Raw genomic sequence first — 26,573 nt, 5'->3', positions numbered from 1 at the left:
GGGTTCAAGGCACGTGGGCTTCAGTAGTTGCAGCTTGCGGGCTCTAGAGCACAGGCTCAGTAGTTGTGGTGCACGGGCTTAGCTGCTCCGTGGCATGTGGGATCTTCCCGGACCAGGGCTCAAACCCGCATCCCCTGCATTGGCAGGTGGATTCTTAACCACTGTGATACCAGGGAAGCCCTGTGCCTTGTTCTTGTCTGCGCCTACTTCCCTGGTACTGAGATCACTGGGTCACCAGGGAAGGTGGTGCTCAGTCACCCCCTGACCTGGGGGCCCTGGAGAGTGATGCCCTCAGGGTGGAAAGCAGAGTGACTCCTCATGCCTACCCAGACAGCTGTGTGACTTGGGCCCCTCACATCGGCCTGTTCTTGGGAGGGTGGGGAAGCCCCTCCTGGGAGCCCAGAGGCCTGAGCAGAGAGGCGGGGCCGGGGCATCTCAGAGCAGCTCCTGGGTAGTGAAGTCTGGCCTGGGGCCCCGGGGGAGAGGGTTCTGAGGGAGGGGCTCAGCCAAGCAGAGGGCGGGGCAGGGTGTGGGGAGGCTGTCCGGTCTGGGTTCCCCACTGCTGGCTGTTCTGGACCAGCAGGGTCTGTGGGTTTCTGGAGGAAGGCTGATGCCCTCAGCTCTCCCTTTTCATCTTGGGCTCCTTGTCTGTGGGGTCCTGCCCAGGCCTGGGAGGACAGAGCCTCCTCTCGTGGCCTGGGGTTGGGGGGAGAACCTTCCTTTCCCAGGGAGAGGGGCCCGTGGTGGTCAAGTCTCGGTGTGGCCCAGAAGGCACCAGACACCCCCGGTTGCCCTTGACTGGGCTCTGCTGGACAGACTCGGCCCAGCGTGGCCTGTCCCAGCTGGGAGTCGGGGCTTCCGAGGCCTGGCCCAGAGAGGGACAGTCGGCCCACCATCTCCCACCGTGAAAGGCACAACCTGCCTCTGGGTCCAAGCTTCCTCTGGTTGCCCATCAGGCAGAGACCCCTGAACCGAGCCCTCTGGACACCGTGATCCAGGGTGGGTCCACCAGCTGCTTTGGGGATATGCAGGTCAGACGCCCCTGACCTGGCCAGGTGCTAGGGCACCCCGGCCGTCACACACCACAACAGGCAGCGCCGCCAGCAGAGAGCACCAGAGGCCTCCAAGGGTGGGGCCCAAGTTCGCTCGTGGCCAGGTGGCTGGGAGCCTGCGTGGTGCGGAGAGCTGCCCACTGTGCGCTCAGGGACCCCTCCGCTCCTGCACGGACCCCGTCCCAGCTGGCCATCTGCCCAGCCCTGCAGGCCCACGCCCTCTTCTGGGGCAACTCCCTCAGCTTGGGCTCAGCTCTCTAAATCTAGTTTCCGTCTCTCTCCTGTGACTCATGCCCCCTCCCTCCCTGGAGGTTTGGCAGCCCTGCTCCCCACCGCTCCCACTCGGGCCTTCCGGACGGACATCAGGCCTGGGAGAGCCCCAGGCACAGAGTGGGCAGGGCCCCCCTCTCAGGCCGCAGCTCCCAGGAGCGTCCTCTGGGCCCTCTCACAAGGGTGTGGAGGGGAGGGTGTGCTGGGCCCCCCACCTGGGTCAGGGCTGAGCAGCCTCACCGGGAACCCCCCCAGCCCGGCCTGGCCGCAGCCTGTCTGTGCTCAGGAGCTCTTCCAAAGGCGCAATCCCGGGGGGCTCCAGGACCCCCAGTGACACCACCCCACCTCCAGGAGACAGACACAGGGCTGCTGGGAGACTTAAGTGGTTTAATGATATGGATTCTGAGCCTCGGTCACCTTTCCTCGCTGGGGTGCGACCCGCAGAGTCCAGGGCTCCAAGACTCACCCCCCAGCACACAGCACTCCAGGCAAGGCTGGCCTGAGACTTGCTCAGAGAAGGTTCCCTTCTGGCTCTGCGGTGGGGGAGCGGGCAGGGCTGGGGTGGGGGTGAGGGGTGCCCAAGGCCAGAACTCAGGTGAGTGGTGTTCAGTCCATCCTTGATCCTCCAGGTGGTGAAGGGAGAACGGCATGCGCCCCACCCCAGTGGGGCCCGGAGTCCCCCAGCCCACCCTGGGGGTGCCGTGTGCTGGGTGGGCGCCGAGGGCAATCTCTGGGGGCAAAGGGCACCAGCCCAACCAGCTCAGAGCCAAGGGCAGCTGGGTGGCTGAGGTCTGCTGCCCTGGTGGCCCGCAGCCGGCCACCTGGAGGTATGGGGATGCAGTGGCTGCAGGGGGCCGTGGGGACAGGGGCAGGGCCTGAGTCACCTGCGCCGGGAGGAACCCCTGTGTGTGGACGGAGGCGGCCAGAGGAAAGGTCCCTGCCCCCTCCCAGGGTGTGTGGGGGTCCTGGGGCCTCAGGGAGGGCTGTGGGGACGGGCAGGGCTGGGGCTGCGACCCGCACAGCTCTGGCCTCAGCGGGCGGGCGGACGCGGGGCTGGCACCACCTGGTGGCAAGTTTGGCTACGGTGGGCGTCGGGGCAGGTGGGGAGTGTGGGCCGGGGCACCGCTGAGCCGGAGGACAGGCCCCACGTGCCACGAGGCGGGCGAGCCGGTCCCCAGCCGGCACGACTCTCCGTCCGAGTCCACGGTCCGAAATACGTACACGTACAAAAATAATACTCCAGCCGCGGGGGCGGGCCCTGCCGCGGGCCGTGGGCCCTGCCGCGGGCCTAGCTGTCTTCCTCCGCCCGCCTCTGGTTCTTGGAATGGAACTTGCTCATGAGCTCCTCCAGCTCCGACCCACCTTGCTGCTTCTGGGGGAGCCGGGAGACCCGCAGGTCAGTGTCCCGCCAGCCCCCCTTCCCGGGGCGCGCGGGGAGCGGAGGGCGGGGCGGCTCACCTCCAGGACGGCCTTCTGCACGGTGAGCTGGCTGTACACGCGGGCGCCCTCCTCCCCGCACACCTTCCGCAGCTCGTCCTTGTTGAGCGAGAAGAGCTGGGGCCCGGTCAGGATGCCCAGGTTCTCCACGATCCTGGGGGCGGGGGGCAGGGGGCGGGGCGGGGGCGTGAGGGCGGGGCCCCGGCCGTGGGCGTGGCGGCCGCCGCGCCCGCCCCCTGCCCACCCTGTGCGCCCTTCGCTCACCGGGCGCTGAAGGCCTTGGCTTCCAGCCAGGCGCGGACCTCGCTGGGGCCGGACTCGTAGGTGAGCGGCAGGTGCACGGGCTGGCTGCGCTCCACGCGGAAGTTTCGCGTCGGCTGTGCCTTGATGTGGCTGATCTTCTTGATGAGCTCGTCGTTGACCTCGTCCATGTGCTGCATCAGCTCTGCGGGGCGCCAGGCGGCTCAGGCCTGCCCGCGCGTACCCGCGTACCCGGGGCTCCCCTCCCCACCGCCTCCCCCGCTGGCTCTGGGCCCCCCGCCCGTAGGGTCTGGCGGCCCCATCCCTCACCGCCTTTGTTCCCGGCAAAGCCTGGGGGTAGCTTGTGGGTTGGGCTGGCAGGACCCCAGTATTTCACCCCCTGCAGGGTGAACAAGAGGGGGGGTGGGGGCGCCATTAGGTCAGCTTATCACCCCTCCCCGCCCCTCCTCCCCCACCTCCCAAGACCTGCCCAGCCCCCCACCTTCCCAGACTCGGCCCAGAGCCAGGGAGCCCCCGCACCAGCCCCTATAGCCGAGGCGTCCAGGCTCCGGGCCGGTCTTTCTCTGCCGCCGCCCCCCCCCCCCACCAACCCCCAGCCACCCGGCCTGACCCTGCAGCAGGACGGAGCAGACCTCCGCCTCACCTGCTCCAGGAGGGCGTCCTCCGGCCGGGTCTCGGCCAGGATGTTGCCGGGCACGTAGCCTGCCTGGCCGCTGCGATTTCGAAGCTTCCACCACTGGTGGTCGTCTTCCAGCACCTGTGGGCGCCGCATCTCCGCCATCATCCCTGACCCACAGCGCCCGCCCCCCCCCCCCCCCCCGCCATAGGCACCAGAGCTGGGTGCTGGGACCACCGGTGTGAGCCCCTCTTTACTGATGGGCCAGAGAGAGTTCCGGAGTCCCCCCTGAGCCTGCTCCCCCCTCCCCATTCTACACGCCTCCTCCAGGTGCCCCTGGCCCACCTGGCCTCCCACCCATGCATAGGGGCCACCCCCCCACCCCCGTCTCTCCCAGCAGCACCCTAAGCCTCTAGCCTGGTTGCGGATATAGATCACCACCCCCCCTCCAGCTGCTCCACTTTCTGTCCCCCAGTGGGTGGCCTGGATTCAGGACGGGCACAAAACTCAGAAAGTGCCTTGAGGGGGCTCCCGGGGTGGGCATGAAGGACAAGCCCCTGCTGGATTGGGGGGTCCCCCACTCGGCACAGGGAGGGCCCACCCCACCCTTCAGCCTGAGCCCAGCCCAGCCCAGGGGCCCTTGGCCTCCCTCCGAGATCCCCAAGACAGGGAGGCCCCTCAGCCAGGCTGTGCTGGGGCGGGTGCCAGGCTGCGGACCCAGAGTGGAGCCCTGGGGTCAGGTGGACCCCTCCTCTGGACCGCCAGCCGCTCCCCGGCCCCCACTCACCTCCAGGACCTCGTCCTTGAGCACCGACAGCTCATTCGCGTTGCGGGCTGTGAAGTCGTAGAGGACCTTGACGTACTTGGCCATGGCCGCTGCGGGTTCGTAGCCCCTGTGTGGAATGGGAGGGGCTGAGGCTCAGGGCTGGGCTGGGGTCTCTTCCTGGGCCTGGGGGAGCGCCGGGGGCAGCAGCTTCCCAGGTGAACGGCTGCGTCCTGTTCTGCGGCACAGCGGCTGCGGCTGTCAGCTGGGATGGAAACTGTGACAGCCCCGTTGCGTCTGGGGCCCCCTGCGTGGGGGGGCAGCGGAGGCGGATGGGATGCAAGGGTCTGTGGGCACAGCAAGGCCTGCCCTGCCCTAGCCCCTAGCCCTGGAGGCCTAGGGGTCTCCAGGCCCAGCCCCCCAGGGGATCTAGAGCCAGGCGTGTACCCGAGAAACGACAGGTCGTCCCTGGAAAGTGGCTGACCATGGGGGAGGGCCGGATGCTTTCAGAGCCGTAGTCCCTCCGGCACTGCAGACACGACGATGCAGGGCCGCCCGTGAGCTGCAGGGTCCCAGGGTGTCCCAGCCCTTGCACGGAGCAGGCCTGTGCCTGCCACCCGTGCTGGGCCATCCCTTCTGGTCAGTCTGGCCCCTGATCACGAGGGCACCCCTCATACAGGTGCAGGGCTCGGGGCCCTGGGGAAGTGGGGGCTCTGGGGCTGGGGCAGCCCCTGGGGCCCCGGTGGGGGGCTGTGTCAGGATTGGCCAGGGTGGACAGGTCAGGGGCTGGAGGTAAAAGGATGAAAATGTTTCTTGAAGGTGGCCCTAGGCCAGGGACCAGGGCATCAGGCTGGTGGGGCAAAGGGAGGGGCACACTTATTCGAAACATGGATTCCAGCCCCCTCCCCTCCTGAGACTGAATCCTGGGGTCTGGTGGGTAATGAGCTCCCCAGGCAGGTCCTGGGCCAGGACTGAGAACAGAAAGTAGGAGGGGAGGGGAGGAAGGACGGGGACTCCCCTAGGCCCTGGGGCCGTAAGACATGGTATGTGGAACTGTGTGCGGCCAGAGGGAGAGAGGCCGTTCCCACCCAGACCATCAGTCTCCTCCTCCGGCTCTGAGGCTGGGCCTAAATCAGCCCCAACAGGGCAACTGGGATCGTTGAGACCATTTAAGTTCAGTGGTTTAGTAAATTTCTGACCATGATTCTAAAGCATAAACGTGGAGAAACAAAGAGAGATGACATATTAGGTACGTCATCTAAGCACTTTATGGGTGCTTTCGACATTTTCCCCTCAATTGTACACCACAAAGTTGAAAGGAAACCCGGCTCTAGTGTGGAAAGCGTTATTTTGACCGTCGTTGAAAAAGGCATTTGCTGCCACCTGGTGGCAGTGTACCCACAGCGGAGCCTCCGGGATTCGAGGGGTGGGCGTCACACTCCGTCACTTTGAGCAGAGCTTACCTGTGAGCATGTGGGGAGCTGACGTCTCCCTGGGGTGTGGGCTCAGATGTGAGGCCATGCTTTGTGGAGTTTCTGAAGGACGTGCGGCTCACTGGAGTTGGCTGCGGGGAAGCGGACACTGGGGCTTGGTGTGAAGCTGGGGCTGGACCAGGAGGGCAGGGCGGTGAGGGCAGTGGGCGGAGGTGGAGTGCAGGCGGGGCTGCAGGCGCTCTGACCTCATCACCGGGGGCTGAGGCCAGCCCCTCCACCTCCCAGGGGGCCTCCTGCAGCACGTCCAGGGGTGGCTCCCAGCCGCTCTGGAACTTGGGCACGTAGGGGGGCACCTGCGGCTCCCGAGGCCACTCGGAGCTGGGGTGGGAGGTCCTGGGGTGAGCTGTGTCCACCGACCAGAGCTGGCCCCACCCAGGACCCCCAGCCCGCCCGCCAAGGGACCCATCCTGGTGTGCGCCCCGTGCCACCGCCCTACCGGGGTCGTGTCCAGGTCTCCCCCAGGGACTCCCACAGCGCCATCTCCTTGGGGACCAGGTGGCCGCGCAGGAAGCCCACAGTATCTCGGGAGAGCAGGGGGCTGGAGACGGAGCGAGCAATGTCTGGGCCACCACAGGTGCTGACGATCTGGGGCACAGCGGGGCGTCAGAGGCCCCCCCCCCACCCTGCGCCTGCCCGCAACACCACTGGCCTGCCCACTGCGCCCACCACTCAGAGTGCAGACACCGGCCCCAGCCCACTGCCCAAGGTGGGCACTGGCTTCCCACCAAGTCAGGGGCAAGCCCCCCAGGCCCCCGCTCCCCCACCCCAGCCCCTGCCTCCCCCCAGCCCCAGGCACCAGTTCCAGAGGCCCGAAGAGGAAGTGCACCAGCTCGGCTGCGCTAGGGTTCTGGATGTGCTTCTGCAGCTTGGCCTGTGGGCAGGGAGCAGGCCGACCTGTGGGGTGGCACCAGGGACAAGGCACCCCCCCAACATCAGCTCGGAGGGATGGGGTGGGCCGCTGTACTCACGAGCAGGTTGATGGCCAGCTTGGTCTTCCGGAAACAGTCAACAAACTCGGCCTCGGAGGGGGGCCGTGCTCGCAGCGTGAGGACGCCCTCTGGACAGGGGGTTGGGGGGTAAGCCTGGCCGGCCCGTCGCTGCCCTGGTGGGTCTGGCCTCAGTCTGACGTCGCCCACCCGCTGAGACCGGACCTGGCTCCGTTCAGTGGCCACTGCGCTCCTCACCTCCACTCCTGTGTCCGCCCCGATGCCCCTCCCCTGCCCGGTGCCCCCCACCCCCGTCCCCGCACCTGCCGGCCCCTTCTTCCCCTTCTTCTTTCCCTTCTTGCGCTGGTTCAGCTGCTTGAAAGCCTCAGCGGCCTTCTGCAGCCGAGCCACGAACCACTCGATGTCGTCCAGGGCGCAGTTGAGGATTTGCTGGGGTCAGAGCAGGGGCAGGGGTCAGCCTCCGGCGCCCCACCCGCTGCAGGGACACCCCCACCTGCTGCCTCTTGGCCCCTGGCCTGGGGGAGGGGGTGGGTGCTGGCTGGGGGTTGGCCCCAGGCGCCCGGAGTGGGTGGGAGGTCCTGCCGGCCCGAGACCCACCGTCTCCTTCTCGATCTTCTGAGCCAGCACGGCCCTCGGCTCCTCGTCCTGCGACTCCCAACGGCGAAAGCCTGGACGGGCGCAGAGCTGCTGCTGACTGAGCCCCCCCACCCAACCCTGCTGCCGCCCCCAGCCCATCCCCCTCGGCCCACCTGGGTCTCCGAGCGGCGTGGGCAGGCCCACTCGGTTCTTGGTGGAAGGCGAGTCCCTGCCGTAGCGCTGGAAGGGGATGGGGGCCGGGCCCTGGGACGGGGGCAGGACGGACTGCCGCTGCCGGATCTTCTCCTGGTGGCCCCTGAAGTGGGACGAAGGGTGGCTGAGCCTGGCCGCAGCCCCAGCCCCAGGCCCGGCCCCTCCCCCCGCCCCTCCTACCCCCTACTTGAGGGTCTGTGGCCGCATCTTCTTCCCCAGGCGGCAGTCGGCCAGCGCGCTCTCGATGTCCTCATGCACCAGCTCCGCCTGGGGGGACAGGGCGTCAGGCTGGCTCTTCGGGGGGATCTGCGCCCCCCGCCCCGCCCCTATCCCGCCCCCCACTGCCCGCCCCTCACCTCCACCTCGTCGCAGTGGAAGAAGTGGACGTCGGGCTTGCTCTGGTCTGAGTCCTGGCACACGAGCAGCAGCACCGACGGGTAGCGTAGCTGGTTCAGCACCGTCTGGCTGTGCCGCACGGTCGGCAGTGGGAAGTTCTCCAGCTCCTCCTGGGGGACAGGCGGCTGGGACCGGGCTTGCCACGGTGCATGGCGAGAGTCCCAGACACGGATGAGGGCTCACGGCCATGGGCACGGGGAAGACCCGAGGAGCGGATGCAGGGGACACGGGCTGACCGTGGGCGTGGCCTGTGGCGTTCACGCCACGGATATGGCACGGAAAAGGAACGTGACCTGGACACAGGCATGGACACGGACCCCACGGGGCAGCGTGCACATGACGGGCCCCGCCTCGGTGCAGCCGGTGGAGCAGCCCTGGCGAGGGGGACATGCCCCTGCGTGGCGTGGCTCCTCTGTACTCTCGGCCCTCGTCCTGCTCCCTCTCCCACAGAGGCCCAGCGTGTCTGGGTCACTGCCTGTGCCTGCCTTGCAGGATGGGCGAGCGCCCTCCCTCCTGCTGCCACCATACCTGGGATTCCACGTCCAGCAGCCGCAGCGACTGGTCGTTGACCTGCAGCAGCATCTCCTGTGTCCAGATCTTCTCCTTGGAGCTCAGCTGCACCAGCTTCCGGATGGCATCTTCCACGGACACAATGGCCTCACTCTTGTCCATGATGAACGTGGCCAAGTGCTGGGTGGGCAGGCAGGGGGTCATTCTGGGTGGAGCCCTCCTGGTGCTAAGAACCAGGGCCAAGGGGCTGCGCCCTGGGGCTCTGAGGGGCTAGGGCTAACCTTGGGGGTCTGAGGGGGTCACAACTAATCCTGGAGTCTGAGGGGAACATCCCTGCCCTGGGGGTCTGAAGAGACAAAGCCCCACCTTGGGGGGTCCTCTGCTCTCCTTGGGGGATGTCTGTGGGGGGCAATGGACGTGCCCTGGCAAACCCCTTGGCAGCCCTACACACACAGCCCCCAGCCCACCCACATCTGCCACTGGGCTCCGGGACCAGGCTCCCTGCCCCCGCAGCAGCCCTGGTGCAGGCTCACGACAGGGCCTTGGCATGTGCCACCTCTGCCCGAGTCCGGTCTCCCCCAGCTCGCTCTTCCTTCTGAACTGTGCTCGGGCACTACCTCCCCGCCTGCCTGGCCACAGCCTCACTGTGAGCACATCCCTGACCTGCCCTGTGTTTATCATCGTCCGACTTTATGCTGGACATGACATGCTTCTTTGTTTGCTTTCTGGCTGCTGTCTCCCCGGTGCCTGTGACAGTGCTGGGCCCCCAGCAGGCGCCCAGTGACTGTGACAGGAATGAATGAGCAGCCCGTGGGGACTCTTGGCCCGCCCCGCTGCTCTCTCTCCAAGCCTGGCTCAGGCCCCTTCTCCTTCCAGGATCCCCCACGTGTCCTCGCTGACCTTTGCTGAATTCAGTAAACAATGCTGGGACAGCTGGGTGAACACTCACAGAAACTCCAAGCAGTTAAGGCTTAACCACAGAACATGGAAGCGTGAAAGTGCTAGAAGGAAATACTAGGTAATTTCTGATAATCTCAGGAAGGCCTGCTTAACCGGGGGACTTTGCTAAGCAAGGAAGAAAATCCAGATGCTCAGAAGACAAGACCGGGACTTCCCTGGTGGTCCAGTGGTTAAAACACCGAGCTTAAACTGCAGGGGGCGTGGGTTCGATCCCTGGTTAGGGAACTAGGATTCCGCACGCCACATGGTGGGGCCACGAAAAAAAAAAAAAAGGGAATAAAAAGACAAGACCAATAAATCTGACTTAATAAAAAAAAAGTTTCTGCCTGAGAAAAAAATACCACATACAAAATATTTTAAAAACCACACAGATATAATAATAGATATAATGGAGGTGATGTAGGCTAATTTTCTTGATACAGGAAAAGGCCAACATGCATTACAATGATAGTTCTTACTTTGTTAAAAGTTCTATTTTGTTTAATAATTAAGGATACCAACGATAAATGAATAAAGAATGAAAGAATATGTAAACAAGTAAAAGATTAACAGCTCAACAGAAAAATTGACAAAAGGTATGAACAGAGAGTCTATAGGAAAATAAATATAAGTAACCTTTTAATATAGAAAATTATATGCAGGGGAATTCCCTGGTGGTCCAGAGGTTAGGACTCTGCGCTTTCATTGCCGAGGGCCTGGGTTCAATCCCTGGTTGGGGAACTAAAATCCCACAACTAAGATCCCACAGGCTGCACGGTGTGGCCAAAAAGTATATATATAGATATAGATATAGATATAGATATATAGAGATATATATATAGATAGATATATATATATATACACACACACACGTATATCTGCAGACTCATTCAATACAAGAATTGCAAATTGAAGCTGGAGACTATGACTTTAGGAATGAGTTTTCACCTATTCTGTTGTCCGGTACTAACAAGCCCTTGTGGGTTACACTGGCTGGTTAAAGACGTGGAGAAGGAGGAGCCCTTGCTCCGCACTCGCCTGGCTGCTCTGGGGAGGAGTTGATGACACTGGACCAGCCCACATGCTTCCCTCTTACAATCCCAAGGCAACCTGCACACGTGTAGAATGTGGCACGGGTACAAGGCTGCTCTCTGCACAACTCTTGGAGGCCAACCTACATGTCCATGGGCAGGGTAGAAAGACACTGGGCAGGGGAATTCCCCGGTGGTCCAGTGGTTAAGAATCCGCCGTCCTATTCAGGGGACACAGGTTCGATCCCTGGTCAGGGAACTAAGATCCCACATGCTGAGAGCCCGAGCACCGCAACTAAGACCCGACGCAGCCAAATAAATACATGAATAAAATGCTAAAAAAAAAAAAAGAAAGAGAGCGGGCAGGGGACTTCCCTGGTGATTCAGTGGATAAGACTCGGCGCTCCCAATGCAGGGGACCCAGGTTCGATCACTGTTTGGGGCACTAGATCCCACATGCACGCTGCAACTAAGAGTTAGCATGCCGCAACCATGAGCCTGCATGCTGCAACTAAAAGATCCCGCATGCCGCAACGAAGACCTGGCGCAGCCAAAATAAGTAAGTAAATAAATAGATAAATATTAAAAAAAAAAAAAAAGGGACTTCCCTGGTGGTCCAGTGGTTGAGAATCCACCTTCCAATGCAGGGGACGTGGGTTCCATCCCTGGTGGGGGAACTAAGATCCCACATGCCGCAGGCAACTAAGCCCACGTGCTCTAGAGTCTGCACACCACATCAAGAGAGAAGCCCGTATGCAGCAACTAAGATCCAACGCAGCCATAAATAAGTAAATAAATAAATAAATAAATATTTTTAAAAAGAAAAGAAAGAGAGTGGGCAGAAACATGCAGTGACTATCAGGCAGCTGGTCTGTCTGCATGAGGCGCATTGTCAGCAAAATACTGCACAGCCAAACCATCCCAGCCATGCCGTCCATGCATTCCAAATGACTGAAAACATACAGAGTGTATTCTCTGACCAGAATGGGATTAAATTAGAAATCAATAACAGAATGATAACTACAAAACCCTATTAATTGGAAATTAAGCAACACACTTCTAAATAAATCATGGGTCCATATTTGTAGAAATTAAACAGCACACTTTTAAACAACAAATGAGTGAAAGAGGAAATCACAAGGGAAATAAGAAAATACCTAGAGAAAAATGAAAATAGAAACACAACATATCAAAACTTATGGGATGCAGCAAAAGCAGCACTAAGGGGAAATTTATACCTATAAATGCTTACATGGTTAAATGCTTAAAAAGAAGAAAAATCTAAACAACCCATGGGTCAAAGAAGTCACAAGGAAATTTAGAAAATATTCTGAGTTGCAGCAACATGGGTGGACCTAGAGATGATCATACTAAGTGAAGTAAGTCAGACAGAGAAAGACAAATATCATATGATATCACTCATATGTGGAATCTAATTTTAAAAAATGATACAAATGAACTTACTTACAAAACAGAAACAGACTCACAGATTTCGAAAAAAAACTTAACGGTTACCAAAGGGGAAAGGTGGGGAAGGGATAAATTAGGAGCTTGGGATTAACATACACACACTACTATATATAAAATAGATAACCAACAAGGACCCACTGTGTAGCATAGGGAATTACGTTCAATATCTTGTAATAACCTATAATGGAAAAGACTCTGAAAAAGAAGGAATACATGTATATGTATAATTGAATCACTTTGCTGTACATCTGAAACTAACACAACATTATAAATCAACTATACTCCAATAAAATAAAATTTTAAAAAAGAAAATATTCTGAGCTGAACAATAATAAAAGCAAGCACATCAAAACTTGTGGAAGATAGCTAAAGCAGTCCTTTGAGGAGCTTTATAGCTTTAAATGAATGTCAGAAAAGAAGAAAGACTTAATATCAATGGTCTGGGCATTCCTCTTAAGAAACTAGAAAATGACAATCAAATGAAACCCAGAGTAAGTGGAAAGAAGGAAAATAAGAGCAGAAACCAATGAACTAGTAAAATACACAAACAACAGAGAAAAATCAACAAAGCCCAAGGTTGGTTCTGAAAAGACCGATGAAATTGATAAACCCTTAGCAAGACGGATCAAGAAAAAAATAGAGAAAACACAAATGATCAATAACCAGAAGGAACGAGGGGACATCACTACAGATCATACAGGCATAAAAGTGAATTCATAATAAAAGAAAACTTCCCACAAAGGAAACCCTATATTCAGGGCCTCACAGGTGAATCCTAACAAATACTTAAGAGGGAAATCACAACAATCTTCCATAAACTCTTTCTGAAGACTAGAGGAGTAGGAACATTTCTCCACTCATTTTATAAGGCCAACATAACTCTGATACCCAAACCTGCCAAGGGCATTGCAGGAAAAGAAAATTATAGACCAATGTTCTAATAAATATTAATGCAAAAAAATCCTTAACAAAATAGTAGTAAATTAGTCTTGTCAATACATACAAAGGATAATAAACCATTAGTAAATAAAGTTTATCCTAGAAATGCAAGGTTGGTTCAACATTTAAAAAAATCAGCATGATTCATTACATTAACAATAGTAAATACATTTCAATTGAGAAAGCATTTGATAAAATTCGACAACTTTCATGATAAAAGCTCTCAGCAAATAAAGAATGGAAAGGAACTTCCCCATTCTAGTAAAGGGTATCTACAAAAACATACAGCTTATAAAATGGGGAATTCTGAATACTTTCTTCTAAGATTGGACACAGGCAAGGATGTTCACTATCCTTACTTTTATTGAGCACTGTCCTGGTAGTTCTAGCCAGGGCAATAAAGCAAGAAAAACAAAGTGGCTAAAATTAAGAAATTAAGTACTGTATTTTCAGACAAACTGATTGCGTACATAAAAAAATCCAATGAATCTATAAGCAATTCCTGAAACAAGTAAATGAATTCAGCAAGGTCTCAGAATACTCAATCACTATACAAAAATTCAACTGTATAAAACAAATGCTGGGACATCCCTGGCGGTGCAGTGGTTAAGAATCCACTTGCCAATGCAGGGGACACGATTTCGAGCCCTGGTCTGGGAAGATCCCACATGCCACGGAGGAACTAAGCCCATGCGCCACAACTACTGAGCCAGTGCGCCACAACTATTGAAGCCCACACGCCTAGAGCCCGTGCTCCGCAACAAGAGAAGCCACCTCAATGAGAAGCCCGCGTACCTCAATGAAGACCCAACACAGCCAAATAAATAAATAAATAAATAAACCCACAAGGCTTTGGTGCCCCCCCTCCCATTGCCACCACCTCTCACCCTCCCTCTTGGCCTCAGCTTCCTCATCTGGGAGGGGTCAGCAAACCTGCCCACATCCCCAGCCTTGCTGGCTGCTGGGCAGGCAGGAGACGTGGCCCCAGCCTGGGTCCTTCCACAGGCTAGCTTGGACCAAAGTCTAGGAGAAGGGCTGGGAGGCCCCGCTGGCACAGGTGGCTCCTCACCAAGGAGGGCAAAGTCCCTCCCACAGAGAGGTAGCAGAGCTGCCCTTGGACGCTGAGCCTGCAGCAGTCATGAGCTGACCACACAAGACGGCCCCAGGTTGGCAGGGAGGGCTGATCACCAACACAGCCCAATGCAAGAGCCCTAGAGACTCCCATGTCTCATTGCACCCACTGTATAGATGAGAAAACTGAGGCTCAGAAAGCAGTGACTCACCTGGCTTCTGTGGGCATGGAGGGCTCTAAGGGGAGGGACGTTCTTACCTTCCTGGTCCAGGCCCCCCACCTTCCTCGTCTAGGGCTCCCCACTTCCTGGTCCAGGGCTCCTCACTTTCCTGGTCCAGGGCCTTCACCTTCCTGGTCCAGGGCTCCCCACCTTCCTGGTCCAGGGCTCCCCACCTTCCTGGTCCAGGCTCCCCACCTTCCTGGTCCAGGCCCCCCACCTTCCTGATCCTGGGTCCCCCTCCCTCCTCCCACTTCAGCCATTCCCAGCCCTGCTGTCCTGCAGGTTTGGATGATGACCAGGAACCAGGAACTTGGCCGGCTGCCAGGAGCAGGAAGGTCATTTTAAAAACATATTTCCTGAGTTCTAAGTGTGAATTAAAAGTGACCTAAAAGCAAAGGCCTCCGGAGCTGGCGGCTCGTCTAGAGTGCAGTTACCCATCTCGACTGTCCAGGCTTAGTGGGATTAGCCATCGAGGACGTCCCTGCAGGAGCTCAGAGAAGGGCGTCTGCTCCACCTCCTCCCTCCTCATCTAGCTCCCTGTTGTGAGGCCAGGATGACAGCTTCCCTCCCACTGGGGCTTCCGGGGGCACCCAGAGCTGTCCTTGCCTTCCTGTGTTGCCCCTGGCGTCCCTCTCCCCGATGTAGCTCCAGGGTTCCTGTGCCCCTCAGACCGGGAGCTCCCCAGGACCGGAGGGAGGCTCCCCACCGGGGGTGAGCCCAGAACAGGCCGCCTGCTGTGGGACCACTTCTCCCCGGGCCTCAGTTTCCCCACAGGCCCGGGGACCCCGGAGCACAGAGGACAGGAGTGCCCTGTGGGGTGAGGGGCTCACCTGGACGTGGTACTGGGAGGTCTCGTGCATGATGACATTGGAGTTGGAGTACTTCTTCCTCTGAGCTGAATAAGGAGACACAGTCACTCACCCCTGAGGGCGGGACCCCAGGCGGGGCCGCAGGGAGGGCAGAGTGCAGGCGAGGAGGGCTGCTCTGTGGGCCCCTTGTGGCCTCCAGGAAGGACACAAGGGCACGGAATGGAGGGACGGCCCCTCCTGGCAGAACACGGAGCTCCCTCGGTCCCCAGGAGGGACCCCCAGCTCAGAGTGGTGGTGGCACAACTGTGTCCGGGGTCTGTCCTGGAGCAGACGCAGGAGGCTCGGCCTCCTTTCATGGAGGCCCGCTGCCCGCCTTCCTGGGGAGGGGTCTGGTCCAGGGCTTCCCCCAACTCTAAGAGCTGCCAGCTACCATCTCCCTGCCTCTCCTTGCCCCTCCCTGGGGTTCCTTGCATTCCAGAGGCGGCACTGCATGGCTGGGGGAGGGTCAGAGCTGGGGGAGGTGGGGGCCGGCCAGGGCCCGCCCTCCCAGAGCAGACACCTGGCACTCAGTCCAGCAGGAGCCCCCGCCCCTGGAGGATCGGGTGGCGGAGAAGAGCACAGAGAATCAATATTGATGCTCCCTGAATTATTAGTAAGGCCTCTCCCCTTACTGGCTCACTGTGGGGAGGGCTATTCAGTGGCCAGAGTTTGGGGGAGGGACCTGAGCACCTGCTGGTTGATTAGGGTCCAGGGGCCTTCTCTGGGTGCCCAGGGCTGACCCGCGTCTCCCTGGGTGGGGGCCTGGCACAGCCCTGGGGAAGGGAGTAGGCGAAACCCTCCCAGCCGAGCTGGTCCCCGAGACCTCTTGTCCTCAAACCTCACTCACCAAACAGGTCCTTGGCACTCATCTTGGCCACACCGTCAGACTGGCCCAGGCTGCCACTGCAGGGGAGGGGCTGGTGAGGGTGGGGCCCATGTCGCACCCCTCCCTGGGGACTACGGGTGGGTAGCGGGTGGTGGGGGCCTAGTGGGTGGGGGTGGGGGCTCACTTGGCAGCACCCGGGCAACAGCTCATGGACCCTGATTGGCTCATGGCGTCCTCGACGGTGGCTGGCGGTGAGAGGGCAGACCTCAGAGTGGCCGGGGTCCCGGGCTCAGTGCCTGGCCCACACCTAAGTGCAAAGGGGAGCCAAGCTGACACCTTATCGTGACCTGGCCGGGGCCTTGCTACCCCAGCACAGGGCCTGGGTCTCCTCCCCATCCCTCCCTGGATGCAGGGCCTGGGGCCCCGATGGCCTGGCCAGATTCCCCAGGGTGCCTGGGCAGGCAGTCCTCAGGGAGCAGAGCCCTGCCTTCTGGACACACCAGGACCACCCCTGCTCCACATCCCACTTGGTGTTCACTGCAGCCCCACCTCCCCCTGGACCCTCGGTCCTCTACAGGGACCCCCAGGACGTGCCAGCAGAGGGGTCCCACCCCCAGAGGCTGTCTGGGGTGGGGCTGCGAGGAAGATGTCCTGGGGCTCTGAATGGGGGGTCGGGGGAAGAGGCACCTTCCAAGCAGAGGGAACAGCATGTTTAAAGGCCCTGAGGCAGGTGGGAGCCAGACAAGGGAGAAAGGCAGCAAAAGATGAGGCTGGAGCCCAGGGTGAAGGGTAGGGGGCCTGGGGACCCAGAGCCCAGGGTGAAGTCCAGACGGAGCCCACCATCTGAGGGGTGAGCAGAGCCTGGTACCCCTGGGCCAGGCTGACATGTCCTGTGGGATTCTGTGCTCCGTGGGGACCTCTGGGTCCACACTGTGCCGCATCAGATGTCACCAGTGATGCCATCCATCTGTGGCTTCAGTGTTTAGGGGGCTGCAGGGTTGGGTCGCAAGCCAGGGGTGCTGGTATCCAGGGCAGGTAGTACCTGGTACCTGGTAGCTTGTACAAGTACCTGGTAGCTTGAGCAGGTACTACCTACAGGGAAGGCTCCCAGGAGGTGTGAGGGACCCGGGGGCTTCAGGCTACCCCCTCCCACATGCCACCGAGGGTCTGGGCTTGGCCAGATTCCTCTGTCCATCTGTCCGTGGAGAATGTCCGGAATGCTCATGACCTCAGTGGGTGAGCCCGAGTGTTTGCTTAATGGGATTCCTGGCGGGCTGAGCCGAGGGTGCTGGGCACGTGCATCCAGATACACACACACACACCTGGGCGAAACCCAGGCCTGTGAGCACACAGACACCTAGGTCGAGACATTCGGCCTCCCCTAGGGGGCGGGGTGGGGGGCCTCAGGGCCAGCCAGGGAGGTGGGTCCAGGCATCTGGGTTGGGGAGCAGCTGGGGGAGGGGCCGCTTACAGGCCGGCTCCAGCGGGGAGTAAGGGGGCTTCTTCAGCTGACTGGGGTGGGGATGGCACTAGCCCTGAGGGCCCCAGGGCCCAGGCTGCACTTTGGTTTCACTGTGGCCATTTTCCGGGTGCAAAGGAAGGCCGGGTATGGTGCCTGGTCAGGCAGGGGGAGGGGGAGGAGGCCCAGCAGGGCAGGGAGGGCAGAGGGACCAGCTCCAAGTTCAAATTCCAGCTCGCAGCTGAACGACCTTGGGGAGGAGTCAGCTTAAGGCCCAGGGAGCCAGGTGGGGCCCTGGGATGGGGGAGACCCTGGGGCTCTGGCTGTGCCCAGGTCTGGGCCCTGCGGGTTGGGGGAGGGAAAAGCCTGGGAAGCTGTAGGTGGGGAGCAGGGCGCCGAGCCTGCACTTGGGAGACAGAGGCAGGCAGAGAGCTGGGCGGCGCTGGACCCCTGACTGCACTGGGCAGGGCCAGGAGAGGCCCCGCCACAGGCCGTGGGGGAGGTGCAGAAGCGGGAGGAGAGGCGGCGCCAGCTGGGGCTGACCACATCTGGGTGGGGCACAGATGGTCGGTGGCGCACTTCAGAAGCACCGGGAGCCCTGCTTACCCGCCTCCCCTGCCACCGGGACACCTGAGGCACGGGGGCTGCCCCAGGCCAGCCCAGCCCAGCCCAGCCCAGGTTGGAGGCACACAGACCCCGGCAGCTCGGCCCCCAGCCTCCTCCCTGAAACTCCCACACCCCAACCTTAACCGAGAGCCTGACCCCGGCCTGATGCGTCCCTGGCTCTGCGTTCCCTCCTGCCTCGGACACACAGGAAGCCGGCTAGCACGCCAAAGGAGCCCCCAGTCCACCCCGGCAACACTGGTGCAGATCCTTGGAGGGGCAGGGGCTGAGGCTCCTCAACACCGCTTCACTGGAGGAGGGGTTCCCCCCACCGAGCCCCAGGGCTGGGAGGCGGCCGGCTGACTCAGAAGCCACTGGCTTACAAACATCGCCAGCGCACGGCGCCGCCCCAGGACCGGACGGGGCAGGCCAGGCCGCAGGAACCCGGCTGCGGCCACCAGCCCAGGGAAAGCCCGCGGGCCCGGCGCGGCCCCTCGCGCCCGATGCCCCATGCGCCCCGGCCCGGCCTGCAGACCCAGGCCAGAGTCCCGCGTCGCGCTGCCACCTGGGGAAACTGAGGCCCGGGCAGCCCGCCCTCCGTGCGCTCGGCTCCCCTGTGGCTCCAGGGCCAGAGCGGGTGCGGGCTCCAGGCGGGGCACTCACCTGTTCCCCTCGCGGCCCCGCGCCTGGCCGCCCACTGGTCCCTGAGTACGCACGTCCGTCCGCCCGTCTGTCGGAGCCTGGCTCCCGAGGAGAGAGGGACGCGCGGAGGAGCCGGGGCGGGGCGCTGGGAGGAACCTGAGCGGCAGGTTAGAGTCACCGTTTGCGGGCGGGCACTGGGCAGGGGCGGGGGTGGGACGCGGATGCCCCGCCCACCCCGCCCCCGCTCAGGACCCCGCCCCCACCGCGGCTCCCCGCGGACGGTCCCCACAGCCACCCGGGTCCCTCTGCGCAAACCCCACCCCTAAAGCGGGGGCGCTGGTGGACGGGTGGGCGGGGCCGGGAGCCCATCCCTCGCTGGGGTGCTCAGGGCGGCAGCGCGCCCCGACGCTGCTCTGAGATATTCCCGGGGCAAGCCCAGCTGCCTGCACCCCAGAGGGGTGGCGTGGAGCCCTGGGGAGGTCAGACCTGCCCCTGCCAGGTGCCCCCAGCCTCAGGTGCCCCAGGACCCGGGGCCGAGTCCCATCCTCTTCCACTGGGACCCCTCTGGTCTGGAGGGAGCGCTAGGGCCAGGCTTTAGTCTGAGTGAGTCTCAAAGGTAGGACCATGGGCCAGAGGCTCTGCAGTCCTGCTCCCTGAGCTTGCCAGGTCCGGGGCGGGGGTACCTCCTCCACGATCTAGGAGCTCCTAAAGTCTCTTTCTTTGTGTCGCCCAGCCCAGTGTGGGCACCCCCTGAGGAGTGGGGTTATCCCATGGCCGGGGAGGGGGGGGTGTCGGGACGCCTGTGGCCTACGCTGTCCTTGAGTGCCAGGGCAGCGTTGGTGTGAGGGTGCTCCGGGCAGTGACCCCCGCCTTAGGCCGGGCCCCAAGCTCTGCCCGCGGTTCTGTCTTTCCTTCTCCTGAACTGACCCCCAGGATGGCCGTGCCCACCAAGCTGGGTGAAGAGGGCAGGCCGGGTGGTGGGGGGCACCCCCAGGCACCCCAAGGCTCCCGCTGTTGTCCTGGGGTGGGGGGAGCAGGAGAGGTGTGCCAGGACGCAGGGTCCCAAGTCCGTGGTCCCAGAAGGGCACGCAGCTGGTGTTTGCCAGGAGCCCCAGCTAAGGAGACACAGTGTCCTGGAAGGCCAGCGGCATTGTCCCTCCCCACATCGCTAGGACCTTCCTGCCTGTCTGGGGTGTTACAGGTGAGCTCGCACAGGGGTGCAGGGAGTGGCCTTCGTCCTCCGGCCCCGCCCTGCCGCAGAGCCCTGGCGAGGCCTGGCTTCCTGGTTCTGTCTCCCCTCTGCTGACAACGTCAGCAGAGGTGACGGCACGCCAGCCCTTCCAGGAGGCTGAGCCTGAAAGGGCAAAACGTGGGAGGCACGCAGGGAGGGGAGCAGCCGAGGTGGGCGCTCTCTGCTTCTGAAATCAACGTGATCGGCATCAGATCGGGAGCACTGACCCCCTCAAGAATGCAGTTGGGGGCCTGGAGTGCCAGGCTGCTTGGTGGTCACCTTGAGTGTGGTATGCCCCGTGGCCAAAGCGATGCGGATGTCAAGGGCCTAGCCCAGACTCTCGGGCAGGCTGTGAACGCGGAGGACACAGGTATCTTGCTGCCTGGGTCTGCAGGGGAGGGGGCTGAGGTTCCCGAAGACAGCAGGTGCACCCATCGCGGCCTCCCTGAGCCCATGTGGGCGGGAGAGGGTGGAGCCCTGCGGAGCGCACAGAGGGTAAACAGCAGGACGCCCCCACTGGCCTTCGGGGCTACAGGCGCACACTGGTCCTGAGCTAGAGAAGTTGGCTGAGCAGACAGCTCTCTGCTCCCACTGGCCCCCTAAGGGTAAGACCCACGAGGCTGACACCACCAGTGCCCCTCGCTGAGGCCAGCCCCGTGGAGGCCCAGGCTGGGGGAGCGCAGCTCCGGGGCTGCTGCGTGGGGCCCGCAGCGGGCACGCGGCCTGCGCCCTGAGGGATGAAGGGAGAACCCTGGAGGAGACAGGTGGCTGCAGTCAGGAGCAGTTCAGAGAGGTAGAGAAGCTTCTTTATTTAAAAATACCGTGAAGAGAGAATATCCAGATGCTCAAACACAACATTACTCCAGACGTAGAAAATGTGAAATTGAGACCAAGGGAAGTCACTGGAAAACATCGGCGCAGACTCCTTCCAGGAGCACTTGCAGAGGGGCTGGGGTCCCCTACTGGGGACTCTCCAGCTCTCCTCCCGGCTCTGCGCTGGGGCTTCCAGGTCACCTTCGCCTTTCTCCAGAATCCCCCAGGGAAAGGTGTCACGGCTGAGGGGAAACCCCCCCGCCCCGAGCTGCCTGGCCCTCAGCAGGCGCCTCCTGTGCGCGGCAGAGTGCACCGCCTGCCCGGGGCTCGGCCCGCAGAGCAGGACCCCTGGTCCCTGTGCCACCCCGAAGCTGCAGGGAGAGCAGAGACGGCCGATCCCGGCCTGAGAGGGAGATGCCACGGACACCGCGAGGGCACTGGCCCGGCTGCCTGCTTTCCGAAGGCCTCGTCCCCCTCTGCACCCCGGATGTCGGTGGCTGCTGAAGCCAGATCCCTGCCAGCCAGAGATGCCCCCGCGATTCCCCGCAGACCGGCCGGGACAGCCCCAGCCCTGCTTCCGCCGCACCCAGCCCCTGCCCAGCGCCTTGTTCTGCCCTGGCTCCCGACCCCACCTCCGCCTCATAGACCCTCCACACCATCTGACCCTCTAACAAACACCGAGGCAGGTCAGCACGAAGATGTCCTTCCCGCTCAGCAACCGTCAGCGGGAGAGGGGACGGCTGGGGCACAGTCTGGCTCTGAGGAGGGTCTCCTGCCCAGGGCTGTCCCACGGGCCGGGCACCGCCCACCTAGCTGTCGAAGGCGGCGATGGCCACCGCTTGCAGGACGGCCTCCAGGCCGTGGAGCACCAGGAGCACGGCGCTGAGGGCCGAGTCGGCCCACAGCACCAGGGTCTGCCAGAGCAGGAAGTAGACGGACAGCAGGGCACCGCCCACCGTGAGGACCAGGCTGGCGGCCAGCGGTACCTTGGCTTCCATCAGGTTGCCCTTGGTGCCTGGAAAGCAGAACAGACGTGCTGGGTGAGCGCCGGGCTTTGGGACGCACGGGCCCGGGAGGGCCCCGGCATCTCGGCCGTGAGACCAGTGCCAGCGCTGACCACCATGTGATGCTTGAGGACTTGAGTGAAAGATCCCACTGTGACCACTGCGGGGGACTCTTCAAAGTGTTGGAAAGCAAACGCAAAAAGGGGCATGTCTTCCTTAGTGAGGAAGAAAGCCAACTGAGGCTGTGATGTTCTACTCTTGGTCTTTGGGTCAGTTGCGTGGGTGGGAGACGGAATTTGGTTTTCTAAAGACAATTCCAACTGCATTCTGACACCTTTTCCTAATTCCACATTGACTGAGAAGATTTTGCTTAAAATTTCCAAAAATAGTTCACTTTGGGCTAAGGTCATTGTGGAAAATTTCACGCATATTTACAAAAAACAAAGCAACTGCACGTTTTACAAACAAATGGGTCAGCATGGAAGACGTCGATCTCCAGCTGTCCCGGCCACGGGTGCCCAGGGTGCCCCAGGAGCATGAGGGGCTTGCGGATGCCCAGCGACTCTAGTGCCGTTTGCCATCCTCCCACGGGCACGGGCTTGTCTGTGTCGTGGGTGTGCATGTGCAGGGGCCCGGGACGTGCCGGCTGTCCTATCAGCCATCCAGAAGCAGGAGCGTTTCTCAGACGTGTCAGCGGAACCCACAGCGTGATCCCGTTTAGAAGAGATGTGCTCGTGTCCGAGTGCCTGTGACTGGGAACGGGGAGGCATGGGCCCTGATGGTGAGCTGTGGAGGGAGCGGGGGAGCTCTCTCGGGGCTCCTATACTGTCTGAGCTTCAGGACGTGAGGGGAGTCGGCCGAGCAAGATTCTGGCTGGGGGCCTCCAGGAGCCAGACTGGGGAGGCTGGGGAGCCTTCCACCCTCCAGGCCCTGCTGCCCTGGTGGGGACCTGACAGAACTTTCCAGATCTTTCTCCTCCTGACCACTGAGGCCAACGGAAGGGGAGGAGGGAGGTGCGGGTGAGCGTTTTAGGGCCCCAGGGTTGATGACTGAGCTGGCTTCTAACCTCAGGGCTGTTTGTTACCCAGCAGCTTGTGCACGATATGCTTCCAAACAGGGAGCATCCCCACCAAGGACGTGGCCAATATTCTTCGTCTTGTGGACGAAGCTTCTGCATAAACAAATACTTAATGACACTGTAAGGAAAGGCCTGCAAAACCATGGGTAAGCAGTTTCAGTCAAAAGTGTCTCTAAGAACCGTGTTACAAGATGACCAACATGTAAAGGTTCGCACGTAAAGCTAGCAACAATCTCAAGTACTACGTGGTTTTCAGTCAACTCACCGAAGTATAACCGAATTGCTTCCAGAATCCCCATCAGAAAGAGCAGAGTCAGGTCGAGGACCAGGTAACTGTGAGGATAAGTGAAAACCTGACCTGGAGAAAAACGGGCGACAAAGCTGAGCTCCTGTTACACGACACAGGGTACCCACACCTTTGAGCTGCCTTTTCGCACGAGACTTACTTTTATACACGGCCAGCAGGAGCGTAGCTAGGAAATAAAGGGCATAGTACGTCCCACTGAGATAGAGCAGCATCTGAAGAGGGAGCGACGAGAGCTGGCCAGCGGTTAAGGACTCTCAGGCCCAGCAAATGGCCCTGCCCGAGGGCACCCACCTGGGGAGGGAGGACGGGAGGGGCTGCTCCGCCACCTGACCAGAGGCCCTGCAAACACGTGGGTCCAGCCCAGGCACCTGCGGGTGGCCACGGAGACCCGGCCGACGGCCCCCTGCCTGGCTTCCTTTGACACCCCTCCTGGTGTCACCACACCTGGCAGGGCTCCTGTGGGCTCCGGGGTGGGGCTGGGGCTTCCCCCCAGGGGACGTCCTAGCCTGGAGCAAGAGGACCGGGCACATCCTTGGTGACTGCAGGCAGGACGGCCTCGGCACCCCGGGCTTCCTCAGGTGGCATCACCCTGACCTAGGTCCCAGTTATAACACTGAGAGCAAAAAGTGACCTTTTTCACTTTCTTCAAAGAAAATGTCTTTCTCTCTTTTGGGGGGCAGTTAAGTACCCACTTGCAACTTTCCTGAGCTCTGAACACTTCGTATTTGTTTATGCTAAAACAAGTCTGTATGTTTTCCAAGTGAGGGGTTTTCATGTTCCTGCCCCCCCGGGCCCGGAGGGAGTCAGGCAGCCACCCCTCGGCGTGGGGCTGAGCAGGAGGCACCAGTGCAGGAGGTTATATCAACTCTCTCCACCTGTTAGTGGACGCCCTTCCCACTCAGGTGGAATGACTACTCAAAACTCATAGGGAAGCTGGGGCTGGGGGCTGGGGGCTTAAAGCAGTAAAAAGTGGGAGCCAGGAGCCAACTTCAGGTGCCTGGGAGGCTGGGTCTTGGGCTGGCGGAGGGCCACAGGGATGCAGCAGCGGGATACCACCGTGGAGGAAGCTCTGCCTGGAAGAGAAGGTGCAGTCAGAGAGGCCCCGAGTCCTACCAGGACGCTCCAGAGGCCTGTTCTCCTGTTGCCGCGGATTTATGGCCCGCAGCTAGGTTCCTTTCCAGCACCTCTGCACCCACTCTCCCTCCAGGGAGGATCTGACCATCTGCTTTTCTGAACCTGAGGCTGGGAGTCAGGGTGTACCCACAGGCGAAGCCCAGATCCACACCTGAGGCCAGATGCCAGGAGAGAAACCAGACACACAGCTTTTCTCATCTCGTATGTGCCACACGTACACAGATGAAAACGTTTTTTGATTCAGGTTACAAGTCTCTGTCATTGATAATAGATGTTTGCTTTCCTCTGGAATTTTATTCATGGCCCCAAATATCCCTCCCCAAATAAGAATCTCCTAAGCCAGCAATCTAGTCTCTTTCCAACCCTCTCCCGCCACACAGCAGTGACACATTCTGCCCACGTCTTCAGATGACAGTGTACGGCGACGCGCCGATAACGACTCAGAATTTGCCAGCAGCGAGCAGGACGGTGCCCTCTCCTACTCCATTTCCTCCCTAGTCCCCAGGGGGCAGGAGAGAAACTCCCAGCCTGGGTGAGCCTTTGCTTCCTCGGCAGATTCGAGGTCCTCTGGGAGTCTCGCTTGGGTGGGGGTCTTACGTGGGTCAGCACGGGACACGGGTGATGGAGAGGCAGCACGTGCTGAGCACGGGGAGCCTCGGAGGGTGCCGAGCACGGATCATCAATGAACCTCCATCGCGATACGGGAAGGGTGCTCTCTAAACCCGACCCCTTCTTTTCCAGGCCCAAGCTAAACTAGGTTGCCTCGATACCTGTCATTATTTGGGTGGATTTCACGGTAATCAGGACTTTGCTCCCTTCTGACCCTTCTCTTGACAGTTCGCTCCAGAACTTCAGATCTATTTGCCAGTTGCCCATTGTTATGCTTGAGATGATGGGGCTCAGGGAAAAAATGCTGTTGAAAAACCTTCAGCGCCACAGGATTTAAATAATTGACATGAAGGGTAGCTACAATCAGATATGCTGTTCTAACGATTTCAGACCTACAGAAAGAGGCTCATTCTGACTAAAGATAACCGTGGCTTTTCTTTTTTTTTAAAATAAATTTATTTATTTAGGCTGTGTTGGATCTTTCTTGCTGTGCGCGGGCTTTCTCTAGTTGCGGTGAGCGGGTGCTACTCTTCATTGCGGTGCCCGGGCTTCTCATTGCGGTGGCTTCTCTTGTGGCAGAGCACGGGCTCTAGGAGCGCAGGCTTCAGTAGTTGTGGCATGCAGGCTCCGTAGTTGTGGCTCACAGGCTCTAGAATGTAGGCTCAGTAGTTGTGGCGCATGGGCTTAGTTGCTCCACGGCACGTGGGATCTTCCCGGACCAGGGCTCGAACCTGTGTCCCCCGCATTGGCAGGCGGATTCTTAACCACTGCGCCACCAGGGAAGTCCAACCGTGGCTTTTAGAACTTCATATTTTTTGTCAATGATTCACTGTAATAACAATGTGGCGGTCAGAAGTTAAATGTGAAAGCAAAGAGACAGAATGTTTTTCCTTGCGTGATATACGAGGGGTGTGAAGCAGATCGCTCTGGTGTAAACGTACTTTTCCACCAAATGAAAACGCGCGAACCTCAGTACCCGTGGCCTTGCACAAAGGTCTGGCGCTTGGGAACCCCGGTGCCGGGAAAGCTCTGTCTGAAGCTCAGACCACAGTCTGCTTCTTTGTCAGCTAGCTGCCCAGCTCACCGCTCCCGTCTAGTCCCAGCCTCTCCTCGCACGAGTAATTACGGAACCTGACAGCTGAGATGTGGAAATTGGCCTTTTCCGTCCGGCCGAGTGAGCTCCCCGGGCCGCCCGCATACCTCGCTTTGGTTCCACGAGCTGTGCGGCGCGGGCTCTTACAGACCCAGCGACCAGGACTTCGAATGGGCCGCCGACCGGCCGACCCCCCGCCGCCCCGCGCAGGGCGCCACGGAGACAGGACGAACCCGTGAGCCGGCAATCCCGGCGAGAATGCAAACCTTCGCTCCAGAAGCCGGTCCCACTGGGCCCGCAGGCAGGGCCCACTCCAAACCGGGGTGTCCCCTTCCTGCCGGCTCCGGACGAGCCCGTCCCGCTCGCTGCCGGCCCGCTGGCCCCGCAGGGGTTCTCATCTGGGTCGGGAGGCGCCGAGCGTCCCCTCGGGGGAGCCGTGACCGCACCGCCGTGGCTCCACCGCCCCGCGCGTCCACGGGAAGCGGCGGCGCGGACCCGGGACGGGCTCTCCGGGCCAGGGTCCTTGTGGACACATGAAGTCTACCGGTTAACGACCCCGGCGAGCTGCGCCCGCAGCTCGGCCTTCCCCGCACCAGGAGGAACCGAACCAACCGAACCCCTCTCCCGGGCGACCTCCGAGACGCCCCTAGGTCTCCGCGACCCCACACCCAGCTCCTCACCTCGCCACGAAGCCGCCATCTTTGCGCCCCGCCCCGCGGCC

The 26,573-nt window shown here is 60.6% G+C and overlaps 2 protein-coding genes and 1 long non-coding RNA gene across 3 annotated transcripts; all 3 read right to left on the bottom strand.

The window, feature by feature from the left end:
- Window positions 1-1,689: 1,689 nt before the first annotated feature.
- On the bottom strand, window positions 1,690-18,891 carry EPS8L2 (EPS8 like 2). Its single transcript, XM_057553757.1, has 21 exons — window positions 18,605-18,891; window positions 16,064-16,186; window positions 15,901-15,956; window positions 15,036-15,100; window positions 8,553-8,714; window positions 7,985-8,134; window positions 7,816-7,895; window positions 7,589-7,731; window positions 7,437-7,507; window positions 7,142-7,268; window positions 6,861-6,949; window positions 6,689-6,763; window positions 6,329-6,477; window positions 6,078-6,210; window positions 5,863-5,963; window positions 4,424-4,529; window positions 3,664-3,777; window positions 3,330-3,399; window positions 3,024-3,204; window positions 2,781-2,913; window positions 1,690-2,694 (listed from the first exon to the last, which is right to left on the bottom strand). Exons 2-21 carry the CDS (start codon window positions 16,105-16,107, stop codon window positions 2,611-2,613), a joined length of 2,133 nt encoding a protein of 710 aa, XP_057409740.1. The 5' UTR covers window positions 16,108-16,186; window positions 18,605-18,891; the 3' UTR covers window positions 1,690-2,610.
- A 1,711-nt stretch (window positions 18,892-20,602) lies between these two features.
- On the bottom strand, window positions 20,603-26,562 carry TMEM80 (transmembrane protein 80). Its single transcript, XM_057553639.1, has 5 exons — window positions 26,533-26,562; window positions 24,070-24,089; window positions 23,156-23,249; window positions 22,975-23,067; window positions 20,603-21,642 (listed from the first exon to the last, which is right to left on the bottom strand). The coding sequence occupies exons 1-5, from the start codon at window positions 26,549-26,551 to the stop codon at window positions 21,437-21,439; spliced, it is 432 nt and encodes a 143-aa protein (XP_057409622.1). The 5' UTR covers window positions 26,552-26,562; the 3' UTR covers window positions 20,603-21,436.
- LOC130708938 (uncharacterized) lies at window positions 25,213-26,526 on the bottom strand. Its single transcript, XR_009009323.1, has 2 exons — window positions 26,119-26,526; window positions 25,213-25,588 (listed from the first exon to the last, which is right to left on the bottom strand). It is a non-coding gene; the product is annotated as an uncharacterized LOC130708938 (long non-coding RNA).
- Window positions 26,563-26,573: the final 11 nt, after the last annotated feature.

Source organism: Balaenoptera acutorostrata, chromosome 9 (genome assembly GCF_949987535.1).
Source record: "Balaenoptera acutorostrata chromosome 9, mBalAcu1.1, whole genome shotgun sequence".
In the NCBI taxonomy this organism is placed as follows: Eukaryota; Metazoa; Chordata; class Mammalia; order Artiodactyla; family Balaenopteridae; genus Balaenoptera; species Balaenoptera acutorostrata.
The sequence above is the reverse complement of the archived record's forward strand: the minus strand, read 5'-3'. Positions and strand labels throughout refer to the sequence as shown.

What these genes read in the sequence shown, in the direction of transcription:
- TMEM80 (XM_057553639.1), bottom strand. An exon ending in GCAGAGCTTCCTCCACGGTG is followed by an intron (nt 23,250 to 24,069) that starts GTATCCCGCTGC and finishes ACCGCTGGCCAG; the next exon opens with CTCTCGTCGCTCCCTCTTCA. An exon ending in CCTGCTGGCCGTGTATAAAA is followed by an intron (nt 23,068 to 23,155) that starts GTAAGTCTCGTG and finishes GTTTTTCTCCAG; the next exon opens with GTCAGGTTTTCACTTATCCT.
- EPS8L2 (XM_057553757.1), bottom strand. Translation starts at nt 16,107, where the DNA reads ATGAGCCAATCAGGGTCCATGAGCTGTTGCCCGGGTGCTGCCAA. An exon ending in GAGACCTGGACACGACCCCG is followed by an intron (nt 6,211 to 6,328) that starts GTAGGGCGGTGG and finishes CTCCCACCCCAG; the next exon opens with CTCCGAGTGGCCTCGGGAGC. An exon ending in CTTTGCCGGGAACAAAGGCG is followed by an intron (nt 3,205 to 3,329) that starts GTGAGGGATGGG and finishes GGCGCCCCGCAG; the next exon opens with AGCTGATGCAGCACATGGAC.